Below are 17,313 nucleotides of genomic sequence, written 5' to 3' on the forward strand. Positions count from 1 at the left end.
AACATCCACACAGAGACACCTAAACAAAAAATGAATAAAATCCATATACACACATTCATTCAGACATGTACAAATTGGTATTATTTTTATTAGATTATGAGAATACTGAACATTTAATAGCCTGTTAATTAATTACTGTAATTGTGTGTGATTAAATAGATCATAATTTAGTACAAAACAGCTTCCGCTTCATCCCTGTGCATCTTAACCTTATCACCACTCACAAGCCTGGAGCTTCGAACCCTTGACTTATGCTAAGTATTTGACCAAATCAATCACTCGCTGTCTCCGCTTGCAGATTCCAGCAATCATATTCCTTTTCCATTTTCAGTCATCTATCTATTGGACTGGGAGAACAATCTCACATGCTGTTGTACTTGGAGATCACCAGCTTTCTGTTTCTATATACTGTAAATGTGGAAGTTAGCATTCAGGTTACTGGCCTTGTTGAAGTTCAGGATTGAAAGTTTGGCTTGGGCTATTGCTGTCATTTGATCACATGACCAACAGAATTCCCTGTAAAGGAAAGTGAGAGAAAGAGGTGTGAGGAGAGATAATTTGTGAGAAGTCTAATAGTGGTAATGTGGGAAAGAGAAGATGAGTGAGAGTGAAAGATGAAAGAGGAGGGAAAGATTACAAATTGGAAGGGAGTGGAAGGAGACAGGGGAAGGATGAGGTGAAGAGGGCAAGTTAAAAAGATGTGGAAGTCGGAGAATGAGAGACAGGAAAGAGGTAAAGTGAAAGGGATATAAGTAGGAGAGCAAGAAGTTTAAGGTATATAGCTAGAGTGCTGTGTGGGGACAAAGAAGTGAGGCAGGGAGGAGGGGAGAAATAGAGAGAGGGTTGAGAGGGAGATGAGCTGGAAAGTTGATAAGTAAATCAATTGGGAGGAAGAGGACAAGTAGGAAAGTAGAGTATGGTGGGAAAGGAGGGAGAAAAAAGATGGGACCTTAGCAACTCCTTTTCTTTTTTTTTCTCAATGTTCGCCTCTTTATTTTCTCCTTGAACTTCTTTCCAATCTCATCTCAAACTTGAGTACAGACACAGCAACTTGGACTCTGTCTTTTCCCAGGTTTCCTGCTACTTTTTCCTTGCAATAGTAATTGAAAAACTACCTGTTCTTTGTGTGTAAACTTATGTAGCCAAGCTATCTGAAAATAGACTATATGGCTGATCAGCAAAGGTTGCAAAAATTAAGAAATGGCAAAATAGTGCCAAGCTCTACATGATTTGTATACAGTGAGATTTTAACCTGTACTGTTGGAGGTTATTAAGATAATATCCTCCAACAATACAATATTTGTCTTTCGATCCATACAAAAATATTGATATTATCTTATCATTTAAATATGAGCTTCCAGCAGTAATGTACTTCCATTAATACTTCTAATAACTAAGAGGAGAAATCTCTTGCTACAATAAGTTTCAGGATTGGGAGACAACACTCAGGAGTTGTTTAACTTACTTAATGTTAATAATTGAGCATTTCTGTTTATGACTGTGTTTCTGTTAGGTTTACCATGTACTGTATGTTCCCAGCTTAGTTTGTCAGGAGACTAATACACATGTACTTTAATGCACCAATTACAGTGCAATATTTAAAACTGCTGGAAAAAAATAAGTAACATGATGCTCATTCACTGTTTTTGCTGTGCTTTCAAGAGTACAGAATTTTGCCATTTTCATATAGCATTCTTTCAAATAAGTCTGCATTATTGATGGACCATCTAGAGAAAAATTTATGTTGCAACTTTTTAACTTTTTGGAGCAAGTTTGAAGTGTTAAAGCAGAAAATCAGAAAGTAATTCCATTTGCATTGGTTTCTAAATGAGGATTAACTTGATGATCCATAGATATCTCCAGCTCCAAAATTGTCACTTACATAAACTGATTTTGCTAAAAAATGTGATGACATTAATGTTCATCAATGTTGAAAGTACACAAATAACTTATTACTCAAGTATTAAAGTTTAATTTGTCTGTTTGAAATACTTCCTTTTGAGAAAAGAAAAGCACAGAAATTCATTTGAATTATACCAGTTTTATGAGTGCAAACTGCACCTCTGCTACCTCCGCCCCCACCCCATAAACCTTCAAATAGTTGGATTGCTCATGCTGCATCTTCGCCAGCCTGGAGCATTCAAGAAGATTTTTGCAGTCTATTGCTCACCATTTACGTGTCATCATCTTCTGCATAAATTTGCATTAAGGAGGCCAGTCCTGATTATCAAATGAGCAACAAGAAGGGGGAGGATGAGAATAATAAAGAGTGAAGAGTGGGTGTAGCATTGCAGCATCCAAGCAGTGAGAGCTCATAGAAAGTAGCTAATCTAAAAGCATTTCAAATGAGCCATATTTCACAGCTTCAGTACTAACAGTTCTAATATCCTAATGATTGTAATTATTAACACCGTCTAACTGTCTTCATTTAATCTATACTGAAGCCTAATGCTTATCTTAGCATAAATAACTAAACATAAATTAGAAAAGTGTGTCCAATAACACCATCCCTCTCTCTATATTTAACACGAAATATGAAGAATGAACCATATTTACCTGCTTGGATGCTGAATGAGAGGACCCTGTACCAAGGAGAGAGAAACTTGCTTCATGAGGAAGAGCTTCTCTTGATCATTTTCTGAGAGAATGAAGAATTAGTACTGCATTACACCACCATAAACATTTCTAATTATGGTTCAGATCTGATGTATACTGGTGAAGAAAAAAGAATAATATATTAATGGCTTATTTTAAACATCACTTTGATAGAAAAGCTAACAGCAATTGTATAGCAGAAATTGCAAAAGATATCTCACGTCCATTCTTGAATCATAGATTTCCAAAGTGACAGCTTGAGATTAAATTTCAGCTTGCTGAGTTCCTTTGCACTGGTTGCAAATTTAGAGGTGAAGTCCAGTAATTAGCTGGACAGCTCCATCCTTTATTCAGTTAGACAAAAGAGATCACATCTCAAAGTCATTTGTATGATACAGGTAACTTTATTTTGACACAAATGTTATGAATCATTCCACAGGTGGTACGATATTACACATAGAGTACTCAATAAATATCTGGACACTGTATTAAGCCATTAAAGCCTGAGTTTTTTTACACAAAATGGTGACACCATGACAGACACTTTTCCTTGCAGACTGGGAAAAAAATGAGAACAACGGCGGAAAGGTTCTGGTGAGGGGAAAGTTAGAAAGTTAAAGGGCAAAGAAATCATGCAGAGTACTAGTAATCAGACTTTATCATGAAGGGTGAATGCACACAAACAGAAAATATACCTTCAGTTATAATCAGAATAGAGAAAAGTGGGAAGAAACTAAAATTGGAAACTTTTAATTTGAAGATACAGCATTCACAACAAATTTCAATGGCACAAATAGAAATAAATCCAGTACAATTCCAAAGATATGGTTGAAAACTGATCAATCTTCTGAATTAAACACTTCAAGATATGTAACTTTCAGAAGAGATGAGCAAAACAAAGAGGCAGTGTTGTCCTATTAATACAAAGACTAAAGCTGTAGAGAGGAAGGATATAGAATCAAAAAATTAAGAAATAGATAAAATGTTACTGAAGATTATTCTGTTTGCTAGGAAAATGATCATGGCCGATCCCCTACCCTGACTTCCTCTTTCCTTAGTGTAGGTGCTAATGCTTCATGATTTGAAAGCCTTGGAGACCACATCGTTCTTTGAAACAGCTAGGTGCAGAGCAGGTTGAAAGTTAAATACTGGCTCCAAACAGTAGTGGCAATGCATGGCAGAATTCAGATAAGAAAATTAGAATTACATGTAACATGAAGGCCACAGGAAGTTTAATTTACACAAAGAAAGAACAAACTAAATGAGCAGGGAGAATGAGGAGGATAAATTCATCAAGTGTATAAGGCAGAGTTTCTAGATCAATATAGTGAGAAACTGATGAAGGAAGAGACCATTTATATTATGTAATGAGAATAGCCATCACAGTTTGATAGAGTTTGATACAAAAATTTAACTATTTTAGTTTAATCTGAAACTGATGCCTTAAATCTGAATTGGGCGAACCACAAGAGCATGTCATGAGTTAACAGTAGTAGATTGAGAAGCTACTTTAAAGAATCAATACATACTGTAGCCTATGAATAATCTATATATTAAAGGCACACCAAAAAGGAAATATGACACCACTGTGACTATTAAGAAGATAAATGTAATATTAAGTCAATTGAAAAGAAATATGCTTTTGGCAAAAAAACAGATAGCCTGGAAATTGGGGAAATTTCAGAATTGACTGAAGAAAGACTAAGGCATTGCTAAGCAAGAGGACATTATAATGAGAAACATAAAAAAAATATTAAAAATTAAGGAAGCTGTGGGAAGATGGAACCTGATTCCTTTTTTAAGTCTCAGTTCAAGGATTGAGTCTATTAAAATGAATATACTGCCCAGACTGTTATATCTCTTTCAGACCCTACCAATAGAGATTAATCAAAATCAATTCAGTGAATGGAACAAGATGCTATCAAGGTATATTTGGCAGGGTAAAAGGCCTAGAGTTCATCTCAAAACTTTGCAATTATAGACAATAGACAGTAGGTGCAGGAGTAGGCCATTCGGCCCTTCTAGCCAGCACCGCCATTCACTGTGATCATGGCTGATCATACACAATCAGTACCCCGTTCCTGCCCTCTCCCCATATCCCTTGACCCCGCTATCTATAAGAGCTCTATCTAACTCTCTCTTGAATGCATCCAGAGACTTGGCCTCCACTGCCTTCTGGGGCAGAGCATTCCACATATCCACCACTCTCTGGCTGAAAAAGGTTTTTCCGCATCTCTGTTTTAAATGGCCTACCCCTTATTCTTAAGCTGTGGCCTCTAGTTCTGGACTCAGCCATCAGCAGGAACATGCTTCCTGCCTCCAGTGTGTCCAATCCCTTAATAATCTTATATGTGTTATGAAACCAGTAACTGGTTTCACTTACCAGCAAAGATAGATATGTCAGTTGAAGTCGAATGGTACTATTTTCAAAAGTTTTATTAATAAAGGGGCACAAAAATTAAGGTTAATACAAAACATTCAAATCGTCAAAACTCAATCTAAAACAGCAAAGATAGATATGTCAGTTGAAGTCCAATGGTACTATTTTCAAAAGTTTTATTAATAAAGGGGCACAAAAATTAAGGTTAATACAAACATTCAGATAACATGCGTCAATACTCAATCTAAAACGCAGGTACATTAATAATCACTTAGAAATAATCTCTTTCGTTGTCTAGGGTATAATACTGAGTCCAATTGGAAATATAAAGAGTCACTCTGAAGTCTGCAGGCTTTTCCCTTTTTGTTTCACGTGTTGGAGAGAGAGAGAGAGATAAACGGAAAACTTGCCCAAAACATCCATGGAATCAGGGGAGCGATCTTCCCCGTTGTTAGTTAAAAGCGATCTTCCGTTGGTTCCAGCCACAAACCCCGCATTCGGAATTTAACGCACGTGGCTTATTTCAAAATGGCTTCCCGTTCCCACGGGAAGCGTTATCGTGCTTCTTGGTGTCTCCTTGGTGCGTCTGAGGGTCGTCCTCTTTCAGACCCTTCTTTATACTGCTTCACGGGATCTCAGGTGTCAATCAGGTTGCAGGTGATGCAATCTCTCTCTCAAACAGCCCACTTTGCCCGAGGGCTTTACAATGTCCCTGCGAGTTGGCACGTCTGCAGTTCCCAGGTGTCTCCTGAGAACAATGCCACAGTCGCCAGCTTTTGTCCCAGTGGAATGCGGTATCCAGCACGTTGCTGTCTTTCCATTTCCTGTGTCCATTCAGCCTGTCTCTCTCTCTCTCTTGCTCTCTCTCTCTCTCTCGGGTCATTGACCCCCCTTTCACTAGGGCTCTTGCAATTCTCACAAAGGAGGGGGCTGGTATCATAACACCTCCCCTCTTAAAAAGGTTTTTACCAGCGGTTAAAACCCAGAGTGGTACAGTCTTACAGAAATTTTGAATCTAATACAATACAGAAGCTTTTCTTTTCACTACAGAGTAATACAGTTATACATTCAAGTCAGCATCTAAACAGTTAACAAGTACAGTGCCCCTTTAGTTAATATCTTAACATTGCGTACCGTACTAAAGTCTTGTAACATCAGACTTCAATTCAATAACCACCTATTTATTTATTGTTTTCAGCAACAAAACTGCGGAGGTGTGATCTTAGCTTAGGTGCATCTACAAAAGTTTATGCGAATACTAATCGTTTCGGTCGGTTTACTTCGCCGGCAGGTCTCCAAAGGTCTGTCTTTATTATTCACAGGCTTTGGCGCAACCCGTAAAAAACCTGCTTTGCTGTTTTAAAAAAAATGGCATCCCCATTAACCGTCACCTCTTTTCTGGCGAGTCCCCCCGTTGGGACTTTGAGTAATTTGGCGTGGTGAACTCCCGCCCGCCTCGTTCATCGGGGCTATTTTTTCAACACCATGCCCCAAACTGTCAAGACCCTTCAGGCTATTTGTTTTTAATTCCAACTCCTCTTTCAGGTAGCATTTCGAATGCAACCTCTTCACACCCCACCCTGGCGTAACAATAGAGTGGGGGGCCCCGCTATTTCCCGACTCACTCTGTGAGCGATCTGCCAGGTTTAAAATTTCTTCCTTCGACTTGGGAACTACAGACTTTCCGTTTCCTTCAATAACAATCCTCATTCCCCCCTTAAATTCGGCATTAACCTTGGCCCCACTCTCGAATACAAACACCGTGGAACTCACACTTCCCACGGTTACCAAGGTTAACCCTTTTCCTACTGAACCAACCCTATCTGATCCACAAAGACGGCCGCCCCGTCCCCCTGAATCAAACACCTCAGACTTCCCCTGAGCTCTGTTACCAGGTTCAGCACCACGTGCGCCCCCATCTTGGACACACTCAAACGGGACATTGGCCCCTTCCAGGCTCTCAATACCCGTACCTTTTTCAAATTCTAACGTCTCCCGATCCTTCCAGTTACTCTCTAGGCAGCCCCCCGTTGGGGAAGGCGCAACCCTGCGAGCTGAAACAACCTCCTCGGCCATTTCAGCTGACTTCTCCACAGCAAGGATACCCTTCCTCTCTAAGACTGCCCTCATTTCACTCTCGAGACCATCGAGAACACCTTTAGAACTCTGAACTTCTTCAAACAATTCTGCCAAACCAGACAGATTAACCATGTCCAACTCTGGACATTTTAACAACTTTATCCGTTTCTCAACTTTAGTTCCTACCTCTAGGACCTTTCTCTTCACTAAGGGCAGGGCTATTTCCTCTCCCTTACCCCCTTTTACTATACTGCTTTCTGTTTTACCACCCTCGGAACCCTCATGGTACAGGGTCGGTAAAAACATCTTGGCCAGATTACTGCTGGCCCGATTTAAACTGCTCACTGCTTTTCTGGACAGGCTGCGTGTGACCGCGCATGCGCGATAGCTTTGGGACTCTAGGGGCGGGGCCACCGTACTCGCCGGTCGGCGGGTCGGCATCATGGCTGCCCAAATCCTCCCTCCTGCTAACACACTTTGTAACAACGCGACCCACTGCTCTTGTGGCCACTTCTGGTTCACTGCCACCTTTTCAAAAAGCAAGAAATAACTATCAACATCCGTCTCTTCGAACGGAGGTACTACTCTCAGCTCCCGACTAACATTAAACCGCTCTCTCCTTAGCTCCTCCCTCTCTCTTTCTCTCCCCGCTGCCGCTCTCTCGGCTGCTGCTAACTCTCTGATCCGAATTTCATGCTGTCTTTGCCTCTCAGCTTGATCCTGCTCGTTTTCCACCTCTAACCCCTTCGCCAAATTTAACAAGTCTGATTTGGTGCTCACCTCTAGCACCGCCACAGTCGCGTTTTTCATAAATTCACACACGTCCATCTTTGCTGGTTTTTCTGTCTGGCTACCTGCGTACCAGATCCAAATTATTTTTTTTTTTGACTTACAATCCCGATTGACTGACCTCCCCCTTTTTGGTGTCAAATCCCGAGACGAGAACCCCACTTGTTATGAAACCAGTAACTGGTTTCACTTACCAGCAAAGATAGATACGTCAGTTGAAGTCCAATGGTACTATTTTCAAAAGTTTTATTAATAAAGGGGCACAAAAATTAAGGTTAATACAAACATTCAGATAACATGCGTCAATACTCAATCTAAAACGCAGGTACATTAATAATCACTTAGAAATAATCTCTTTCGTTGTCTAGGGTATAATACTGAGTCCAATTGGAAATATAAAGAGTCACTCTGAAGTCTGCAGGCTTTTCCCTTTTTGTTTCACGTGTTGGAGAGAGAGAGAGAGATAAACGGAAAACTTGCCCAAAACATCCATGGAATCAGGGGAGCGATCTTCCCCGTTGTTAGTTAAAAGCGATCTTCCGTTGGTTCTAGCCACAAACCCCACATTCGGAATTTAACGCACGTGGCTTATTTCAAAATGGCTTCCCGTTCCCACGGGAAGCGTTATCGTGCTTCTTGGTGTCTCCTTGGTGCGTCTGAGGGTCGTCCTCTTTCAGACCCTTCTTTATACTGCCTCACGGGATCTCAGGTGTCAATCAGGTTGCAGGTGATGCAATCTCTCTCTCAAACAGCCCACTTTGCCCGAGGGCTTTACAATGTCCCTGCGAGTTGGCACGTCTGCAGTTCCCAGGTGTCTCCTGAGAACAATGCCACAGTCGCCAGCTTTTGTCCCAGTGGAATGCGGTATCCAGCACGTTGCTGTCTTTCCATTTCCTGTGTCCATTCAGCCTGTCTCTCTCTCTCTCTTGCTCTCTCTCTCTCTCTCTCGGGTCATTGACCCCCCTTTCACTAGGGCTCTTGCAATTCTCACAAAGGAGGGGGCTGGTATCATAACATATGTTTCAATCAGATCCCCTCTCATCTTTCTAAATTCCAGTGTATACAAGCCCAGTTGCTCCAATCTTTCAACATATGACAGTCCTGCCATTCCGGGAATTAACCGTGTGAACCTCCGCTGCACTCCCTCAATAGCAAGAATGTCCTTCCTCAGATTTGGAGACCAAACCTGCACACAATACTCCAGGTGGGGTCTCACCAGGGCCCTGTACAGCTGCAGAAGGACCTCTTTACTCCTATACTCAATTCCTCTTGTTATAAAAGCCAGCATGCCATTAGCTTTCCTCACTGCCTGCTGTACCTGCATGCTTGCTTTCATTGACTGATGTACAAGAACAATTAGCAAAGGAAAAGGGGGGATGGGGCTTACCTTCTCTTAGAGATTATTATTTTGCAGCACAGTTGAGAGCTGTGATATGTTGGTGCAACCCATCATATGATGCTCAATGGAAAAACATTGAGGAGTGGGTACTTCCCATCCCCATACAAGCAATTTTGGCTGATAACAACCTGCAAAGGTACATAAATACTATTGATAACCCATGGGTGAAATTGACTCTTAAAATGTGGAAAACTACTATAAAAGAATATAATCTAGAGGGAGATATTGCAATTCTTAAATGGTGTGCATATGACTCAGATTTTACACCAAACAAATTGGATGTTAGATTTAAGGACTGGACAGCTAAAGGAATAACAGTTCTTTGCTACATAATGAAAGAAGGAACACTGTTCAGTTTTGAAATGCTTAAAGAGAAACACTTATTAGAAAAACAAGATTTTTATTGGTATTTACAGATGCGACAATATGTTAATAAGATGCTTAAGAATGTAACCAAGGCAAATACATGCTTGATACAGCTCTTTAGAAAAGCATAAAATTCAGATAATGGTAGTCGAATCATTTCAAGCATGTATAAGGGGTTGTCAAATCTTAAAACACATTCGACTTCATACATTAAAACAAAATGGGAGAAGGAAGGTAGGATAATTATATCTGGGGAAGAATGGACAACAATATGGAGATATCAATGGAAGTGTACCAGTTCAGAGAAATGGAGGGTGTTTGGATGGAAAAACTTGATAAGATATTTTATTACACCCTCTCAGAAATCCCATTATAGTAGTAACCTCCCTGTTTGCTGGAGAAATTGTGGAAATCAAAATGCAAATCATTATCATATTTTTTGGGACTGCCCTGTTATCAAAAGCTATTGGAGGGGGATACACAATGCCCTACAAGACATCTTTAAATGTGAAATACCCTTGGAGAGTAAGACCATATATTTTGGATATATACCTCAAGAATGGTTGAAAAGAGATAAATATTTAATGAATATACTGTTGGTGGCTGGTAAAAAGACTCTTACTAGGAAATGGTTATCACAGGAGAGCCCAACTTTAAATACATGGATGGAAATTACAATGGACATTTACAAAATGGAGAGGATAACAGCATCTGTTAATCATAAGCTAGAACAATTTGATTCATACTGGGAAAAATGGTTTAACTACATAATGCCTCATAGGCCTGATTTTATTCTCACAAATCAATAAATCTGTTGTAAAAAAAAAGATCACTCCCTACTTGTACATAGTTCTTTCCTTTTGCTTGTTTTTTCTTTCCACTCTTTTCTATGTGCATACCTCAGATAAATACTTTGTGGAGATTTGTGATATATATGATTATATAATATATATGTACAATGTCTGAAATACATCTTTGATGAACTTCAATAAAAATTAAATTACAAAAAAAAGAAACATAAAAAAAAACTTAAGAAATTGTTTGGATAACTGTAAAGGGAAAGATTAACGAAGTTAATGAGAGCCCCTTATAGATTGTCAGAGGTTATATAGAGGTATAAGGAAATGTCTGTCCTCATGGAAAATATAGAAGATGTTTTGGAAAAATAGAATTACAGCTTCAGCTGGCTCAATCTTCAAAAATGGTTCAATTTTTATAATAAGCTTTGTAGATTTTGGACCTAGTAGAGTGGCTATTATTTTTTTAGCTGAATCAGCCTGATATCAGCTGATGGTCAGGTTGATATCATAACTGTAGCAAAATAAATGCTTACTTCAGTAATCTGGAGCATGTACTGGAACACGTACAATCTGTTCCACACTTGTTCTTTCTCCAATATTGTGACTTTACATAAATGGTGACATTACTTTTTAAATTTAATATCAATCCTGTACCTAGAAACAGTATGCTGGTAATCAGTACACAACTAAATTAAGGAGCATGGCTTGACTTCAACAAAATCAAGATGTTATTAACTATGTTCAATATCATAGTTATTAATATTTATGTATTTTCCTTAACAGTATACGAATTTCTAAATCAAAGTTCAGGTTAGTACCGTTTTCCCCTTACTTCTTAGCTTCAGTTTCTATTTTAAAAAAGTGATGAATTATGATTAGTTAATGTAGGATATATTTGATGAACATATTATTGTGCGTTATTTCTTTGTTTCATAATAAGATTATATATAAATATATAATGTTAATGAAAGCTTCATTTATGGTTTGAATGCATAAGGAAAAACAACTTGTTTTCCCTTAGTACTAACATATGTGGAAATACTGATTTTGAACTTACTGATGCATTTTAAATGAGTGGTATTTTGACTCTGAACGTCTGGTGCAGAACTTGGTCTGTACATGTTTTGATGTTGTTCAATCATTATATGGATAGGAGGAAAGTAAGTTCGCCTTTTTTTTCCATTTATAACAACAGTACCCTACCCTACCCTATGTATACAAAACACTGTTTCTTGAATGACTTGAATAATCTGCAAGGTAATTTCTTTTCAGAAGTTTACTTTATATGTTGATCATGTTATTTGTAAAATACTTCGCAGACCTAAATGGTTTGAAGCTGTATCCATGAGTCTCACTCATACTTTAGCTTGTATCTTACTACTTGGTCTACTTTTCCATTTCACTTTATATCACCATTATTGTAAGAGAGCACAGAAAAACAGCAGTCACCTGATGGCTAATGTATAATGGCTTCAATTCCCCTTCTATGCTAGTTCCCCATAACCCTCAGTACCTTAATGTTTCAAATATTGTCCATTTTTATAAGCATGTTAATCTTTTAATCCATGCAAAAAAAGTGAAATAGCTTTTTTTCTGTCTTTCTTCATTTTAGTATCTCTCAGTGCATTAAACACAATCGGTCATTTTTGAGTTGCCATCACCATTGCAGTAATACAAGTTACTTATTTATCATTTTATTCAGCAGTATTCATTGAGTGATAACTATTGACTTAGAGTGAAGGAGGAGTTATTTACCTTTCCAGCTTGGTCACTAGGAAAATAGGCCACATTATTTTTGTATTATAACCATTGTATGTAATTCCTGTAAATCAAATAAGTCCTGGACCTAAAGCTACACTGCAAACTTTGGTTTCTATCAAAAGATGTCAATGAACCCCACGGACAGGGCCTTTAGATCAGCTGATGTCACCTTGCTGGATAAAACCTCACCACATCTTGCTGCTCGACTATGGCGTGCAGTTTGACAGTGAGATCACCTTCTGTGTCTAGCTTAATTAAGTATAACTGTTGGAGAATAGCAGTGGCCAGGACAAACTAGTCACTTCTAAACCAAAGTCAGCAAATACATTTGGTCAATTGACTAATCGTCTACAGCATTATAAGAGGCATGAGTAAAGCCCAAAGGTTTATTAATTTGTGTCTGGTCAGTAGCTCCACTCATTGTTCCACAGCAATTGAAATACTACAGGACTAGTGTAGCAGCCATCAGTAATGAGAGTAAGAATCACAAATTCTAATCCCACCACTGGGGCTGTAGTATTTAAATTCACTTGATTAAATAATCTGCAATTTTAAAAGGTGTTAGCCTTAATAATAGTAACCATGAAACTTCTGGGTTATCATTAAAACACCAATGGTTCAGTATTATCTTTTAGGGAGTTCACCTATATATGGTATAGATAAGTCTAACTCTTCTTTGAGATTATTTTGTAAATCATTCAGTTTTAACCTTTATTGCTGTTACTCAGTGTTCAGAAAGCTCACCACCACCTCCCTAAGGACAATTAACAATGAGCAATAAATGCTGCCCTTACCAACACTAACATTGTTTTGAAAAATAAATACAGGGAGAAGATTTGGGCTGCAGAGATTTATTTTGTAATCTTGCGTCAGCATTTCACTGTAAACTGCATTGTGAGAAATTAATAATTAATCTTTACTTTTCAGTGATATTGCTCTGAAATAAAATTGTGATTCTCATTAAATCATTATAAATCTGTAATGTCAAAATTAACCACCAGAACAAATTGGACATCAAACCGATTGAATCACAGCCTGAAAAAAATTCACTTCTTAGCTGCAGCAGAGCACACTGGGAAGAACACCCACATCAGAATCAGAATCAGGTTTATTATCACCGGCATGTGACGTGAAATTTGTTAACTTTGCAGTAGCAGTTCAGTGCAATACATAATCTAACAGAAATAAACAAACAAACAAACAAACAAATAAATAAACAAACAAACAAGTAAATCAATTACATATATTGAATAGATTTTAAAAAGTGCAAAAACAGAAATACTGTATTTTTTAAAAAAAAAAGTGAGGTAGTATCCAAAGCTTTGATGTCCATTTAGGAATTGGATGGCAGAGGGGAAGAAGCTGTTCCTGAATCATTGAGTATGTGCCTTCAGGCTTCTGTACTTCCTACCTGATAGTAACAGTGACAAAAGGGCATGCCCTTGGTGCTGGAGGTCCTTAATAATGGACGCTGCCTTTCTGAGACACCACTCCTTGAAGGTGTCTTGGGTACTTTGTAGGCTAGTACCCAAGATGGACCTGACTAGATTTATAACCTTCTGCAGCTTTTTTCAGTCCTGTGCAGTAGCCGCTCCATACCAGACAGTGATGCAGCCTGTCAGAATGCTCTCCACAGTACAACTATGGAAATTGCAGAGCATACTCTGCCATGATAATTAATAATAACATAATCTCTAGATGTTAAGTGCCTAACAAAATACTGTAATTTCTATGCATGAATCTGTAGTTCTAATCTTGGACTTCATATGCAAAGGAGAGTTCAAGTACATTGGTTTAGAGTATGCAGTACTAGTGGAAGAACAAAAAATATAATATTGTTGTTAACAAGATCTACAAGGTAGTTGTAAAAGTCCATCGGATTCAGTAATATGAGATGGTGAGGGAAATCTGCCAGAATTATCTAGTTTGACCTATGTATGCCACCTGACCCATCTGTATTATTGTCTTCTAAATAACCTCAGAATATTTTTTTTCATTTTCATGATCAGGGCATCAAAGGTTCATTTTATTCTCAAAGTATGCATGTAAATACAGTTAGTCTTCTCCAGGTAGCCATGAAATACAGAGACACCATGGAGTTGATGAAAGAAAAGACATGAAAGCTTGGCATCATTTTGACTGGAATAATTAAAAAGCTTTGTGTAATTGAACCAAGAAGCAGCTCTGATTTATGATAATTAGGTTCAAAGGTCACTGGCAAAGCCGGTATTTATTCTCCATCCCTAATTCCATTGTTAAGGCATAGTAATCCACTCAGTTATACTACAGCCATTACATTATAAATAAAGGACATATCATGAAAGCAATAATTGATTTGATCTAATAAAGAAATGAAGTCCACACACAAGTTAACATCCGTTTTGCAAAATTACCTAATCAACACAGATTGATCAAACAATGAAGATATCTGTTACCTTCCATAAACAAGTTGCCTATTGTGGCATTTTGTTTTATATGCTTGAATGCAAAGTTTGAAATTTTTGTGGTTTGACTAGATTGTTTTTTTTTAGTCGACGCTGGCGTCGTTGGAACCGTTGCTTAAGAAGAAAATGTCGAGCTGGTGTTAAGTCTGTTACTTTCTACTGGCTAGTTATTATTCTTGTTTTTCTCAATACATTAACCATTTCATCAGAACACTACAACCAGCCCCTTTGGTTAACATTAACTCAAGGTAAGAGCATATTTTTTTTCGTATAAATCTTACTTAGCAATTAAATGTTTTTGTGATGCAACAGTAGCAAATGCTGGAAACACCTAGCAGATCAGGTGGATCAATAGGCGACAGAAGCAGAGTGGGTATTTGAAGACAAACCCTTTCATCAGTACTGGAAAAATGAGAAAGAAAATGTATTTTAAAGATGTAGAGGAGAGGGGCAGATAGAAAGGGGCTGTCTCTGATAGGCTGCAAGGTAATGTTGTCAAGGTAATTTATTTAAAAAAACAGCAGTTGTAGACATAAAAGAAAAATGAAACAACTTGAAAGAAAAGGGCAGAGGTACATTGATGGAGCGATTGAAAAGGTTATCTGTGATTGTTAACTTCAGTATTGTGTCCTAATAGCTGTAACACTCCTCAATAACCGATGAGGTGCTTCATCTCAAGCTCATTTAGGCATCATTGGAACAATGTAACAGGCTGAAGACAATGAGTTGTGAATAGGGCAGAAAACTGAAGTGGCAGGATACTGGAGGTTAGGGCCTGTGTTGTGGACTGATCTGCAAAGGTGTCATCAATTCAGATTGGTAGTCATCACAGTGGAGTACTAAGAACAATACAATAAATAGACAAGTGAATTGCTGCTTCATCAGTAATGCCCTAACCTGGGTATCCTCATGTGCTCACAGAAATCTGGAGTTTGCTCGCGATCTGGTAGGTGCGCTTCTTATCTCCACTGGACTAGGGCTATAGTTTTGCTTTCTTAGCTTAGAGATGATGAGCTGGATGCACAGTGTCTGATATCTTAGATTTCACAATATATTTTGTTTATCTACTAGCATCAAATTCAATTAGATTGGGTGGCGAATCATCTTTTTGAGATACTCCATACTTTAGCACAGACTTTTTTTTTGCATTACCTTGCATAAAATAGGTAATATTGTGGTATATAGTATATACAATAGATAAGAACAAGCAATTGTTTAGAAGAACATTGATTAAATATGATTGAGGATATTATCAGTAATTATTAAACTTTTATGTTTCTGTTTTATTATAGATATTGCAAATAAAGTTCTTCTGGCTCTTTTTACATGTGAGATGTTAGTGAAAATGTACAGTCTGGGCCTGCAGGCTTACTTTGTATCCCTCTTTAATCGCTTCGATTGCTTTGTGGTATGTGGTGGAATAATAGAAACCATCTTGGTTGAACTGGAAGTTATGTCTCCTTTGGGAATATCAGTCTTTAGATGTGTTCGGCTTCTCAGAATTTTCAAAGTGACAAGGTAACATTTGCAAAATTTAACTCTATATGTGTTTCACTGCACTCTTACACCTCAGGTTGAAAGTTAATTGATAATTTTTGTGTATAACATTAGTGCCAAATATACCACATAAGGGGTAATGTTATACATTAACAATAGAATTTGTAAAACCTAAAACAGCAGTTTCATTTCATTAACACAATGGACTCTGCAGATGCTGGAAATCTAGAGACATATACACAGAATGGTGGAGGAACTCAGCAGGTCAGGCAACATTCAATCAATGTTTTGGGCTGAGTCCTTTCATCAGGTCTCAGCTCAAGATGTAGACTGTTTATTCCTTTCCATTTATGCTGCCTGACCTGCTGAGTTCCACCAGCATTTTGTGTGTGTTGCTGTATTTCAATTCATTATTCTGCATCTCCTTATTGTAAATGAAAATGAGAGCAATCAAGTTCTATTCACAAAGCAAGTTGCATCAGAGGCATGGAAAAAAAAAACTCCTCACACGCCTTGACTTTGAAACAAGTGTTCAAATATCAAGGTAACTTTTTATTTTACAAAATAATTTCATAGAAAAAAAATCCATAGACAGAATTTCCATAGAAAGCCATGTTTGTTGAAAGAAAGGCTATATTTTATATATTTAAAACCACAAGCTGGCCTTTTCTCATCACCTTCCAGGCTTATATCCTGTTAGATATTTCCAGTGATAAGATGTTTTGCCAAATGATGCTGATTGACTGGTCAAAGAAGAGCCCAATCAGATACATTCTCACTTAGCTCCCAGGGCTCCCTATGCCAACTGGAGATTTGCAATTGACAAGTTTCTTCTTCAGGAGCCCCCAAACTTTTCATTGAAATTCAAATATGCACTGTTCCCATTACAAGATCAGACCCATCATGACAAGGATTGTGACTGGTGGTCTCTCTGTTTTCCTCTAGAACTCTTTCTTATTTTCAGTTTTAATCCCAAACAACATTTGCCTCTGCTCTGTTGTAATTGCCCTTCCTCATCAGCATATCACTCAGGCAAAATATAGTATAACAAATTAACATGGCCATCTCATTGAATTCAGCAAAGTCTAGTTGTCACTGGGATTTCTAGATTTTCTTACATAACCATTCTCCAGGTTTTTTCCAGCATCTCTGTAGATATCATGTTTTTTTTATTCCTGTATGGCAGGACTGTTAGATTTCCTG

At 38.0% G+C, this 17,313-nt stretch overlaps 1 protein-coding gene across 6 annotated transcripts in view; it reads left to right on the forward strand.

Moving 5' to 3' along the window:
• LOC140741801 (voltage-dependent L-type calcium channel subunit alpha-1D-like) overlaps window positions 1-17,313 on the forward strand; it is a 351,948-nt gene that overhangs the window by 192,159 nt on the left and 142,476 nt on the right. For all 6 annotated transcript variants that reach the window (XM_073072200.1, XM_073072201.1, XM_073072202.1 and 3 more), the window contains 3 exons: window positions 11,192-11,218; window positions 14,701-14,861; window positions 15,906-16,131. In XM_073072200.1, the coding sequence (XP_072928301.1) occupies window positions 11,192-11,218; window positions 14,701-14,861; window positions 15,906-16,131 (414 nt within the window). The remainder of the gene's footprint in view (window positions 1-11,191; window positions 11,219-14,700; window positions 14,862-15,905; window positions 16,132-17,313) is intronic.

The sequence above is a fragment of the Hemitrygon akajei genome, chromosome 19 (genome assembly GCF_048418815.1).
Source record: "Hemitrygon akajei chromosome 19, sHemAka1.3, whole genome shotgun sequence".
Taxonomy (NCBI): Eukaryota; Metazoa; Chordata; class Chondrichthyes; order Myliobatiformes; family Dasyatidae; genus Hemitrygon; species Hemitrygon akajei.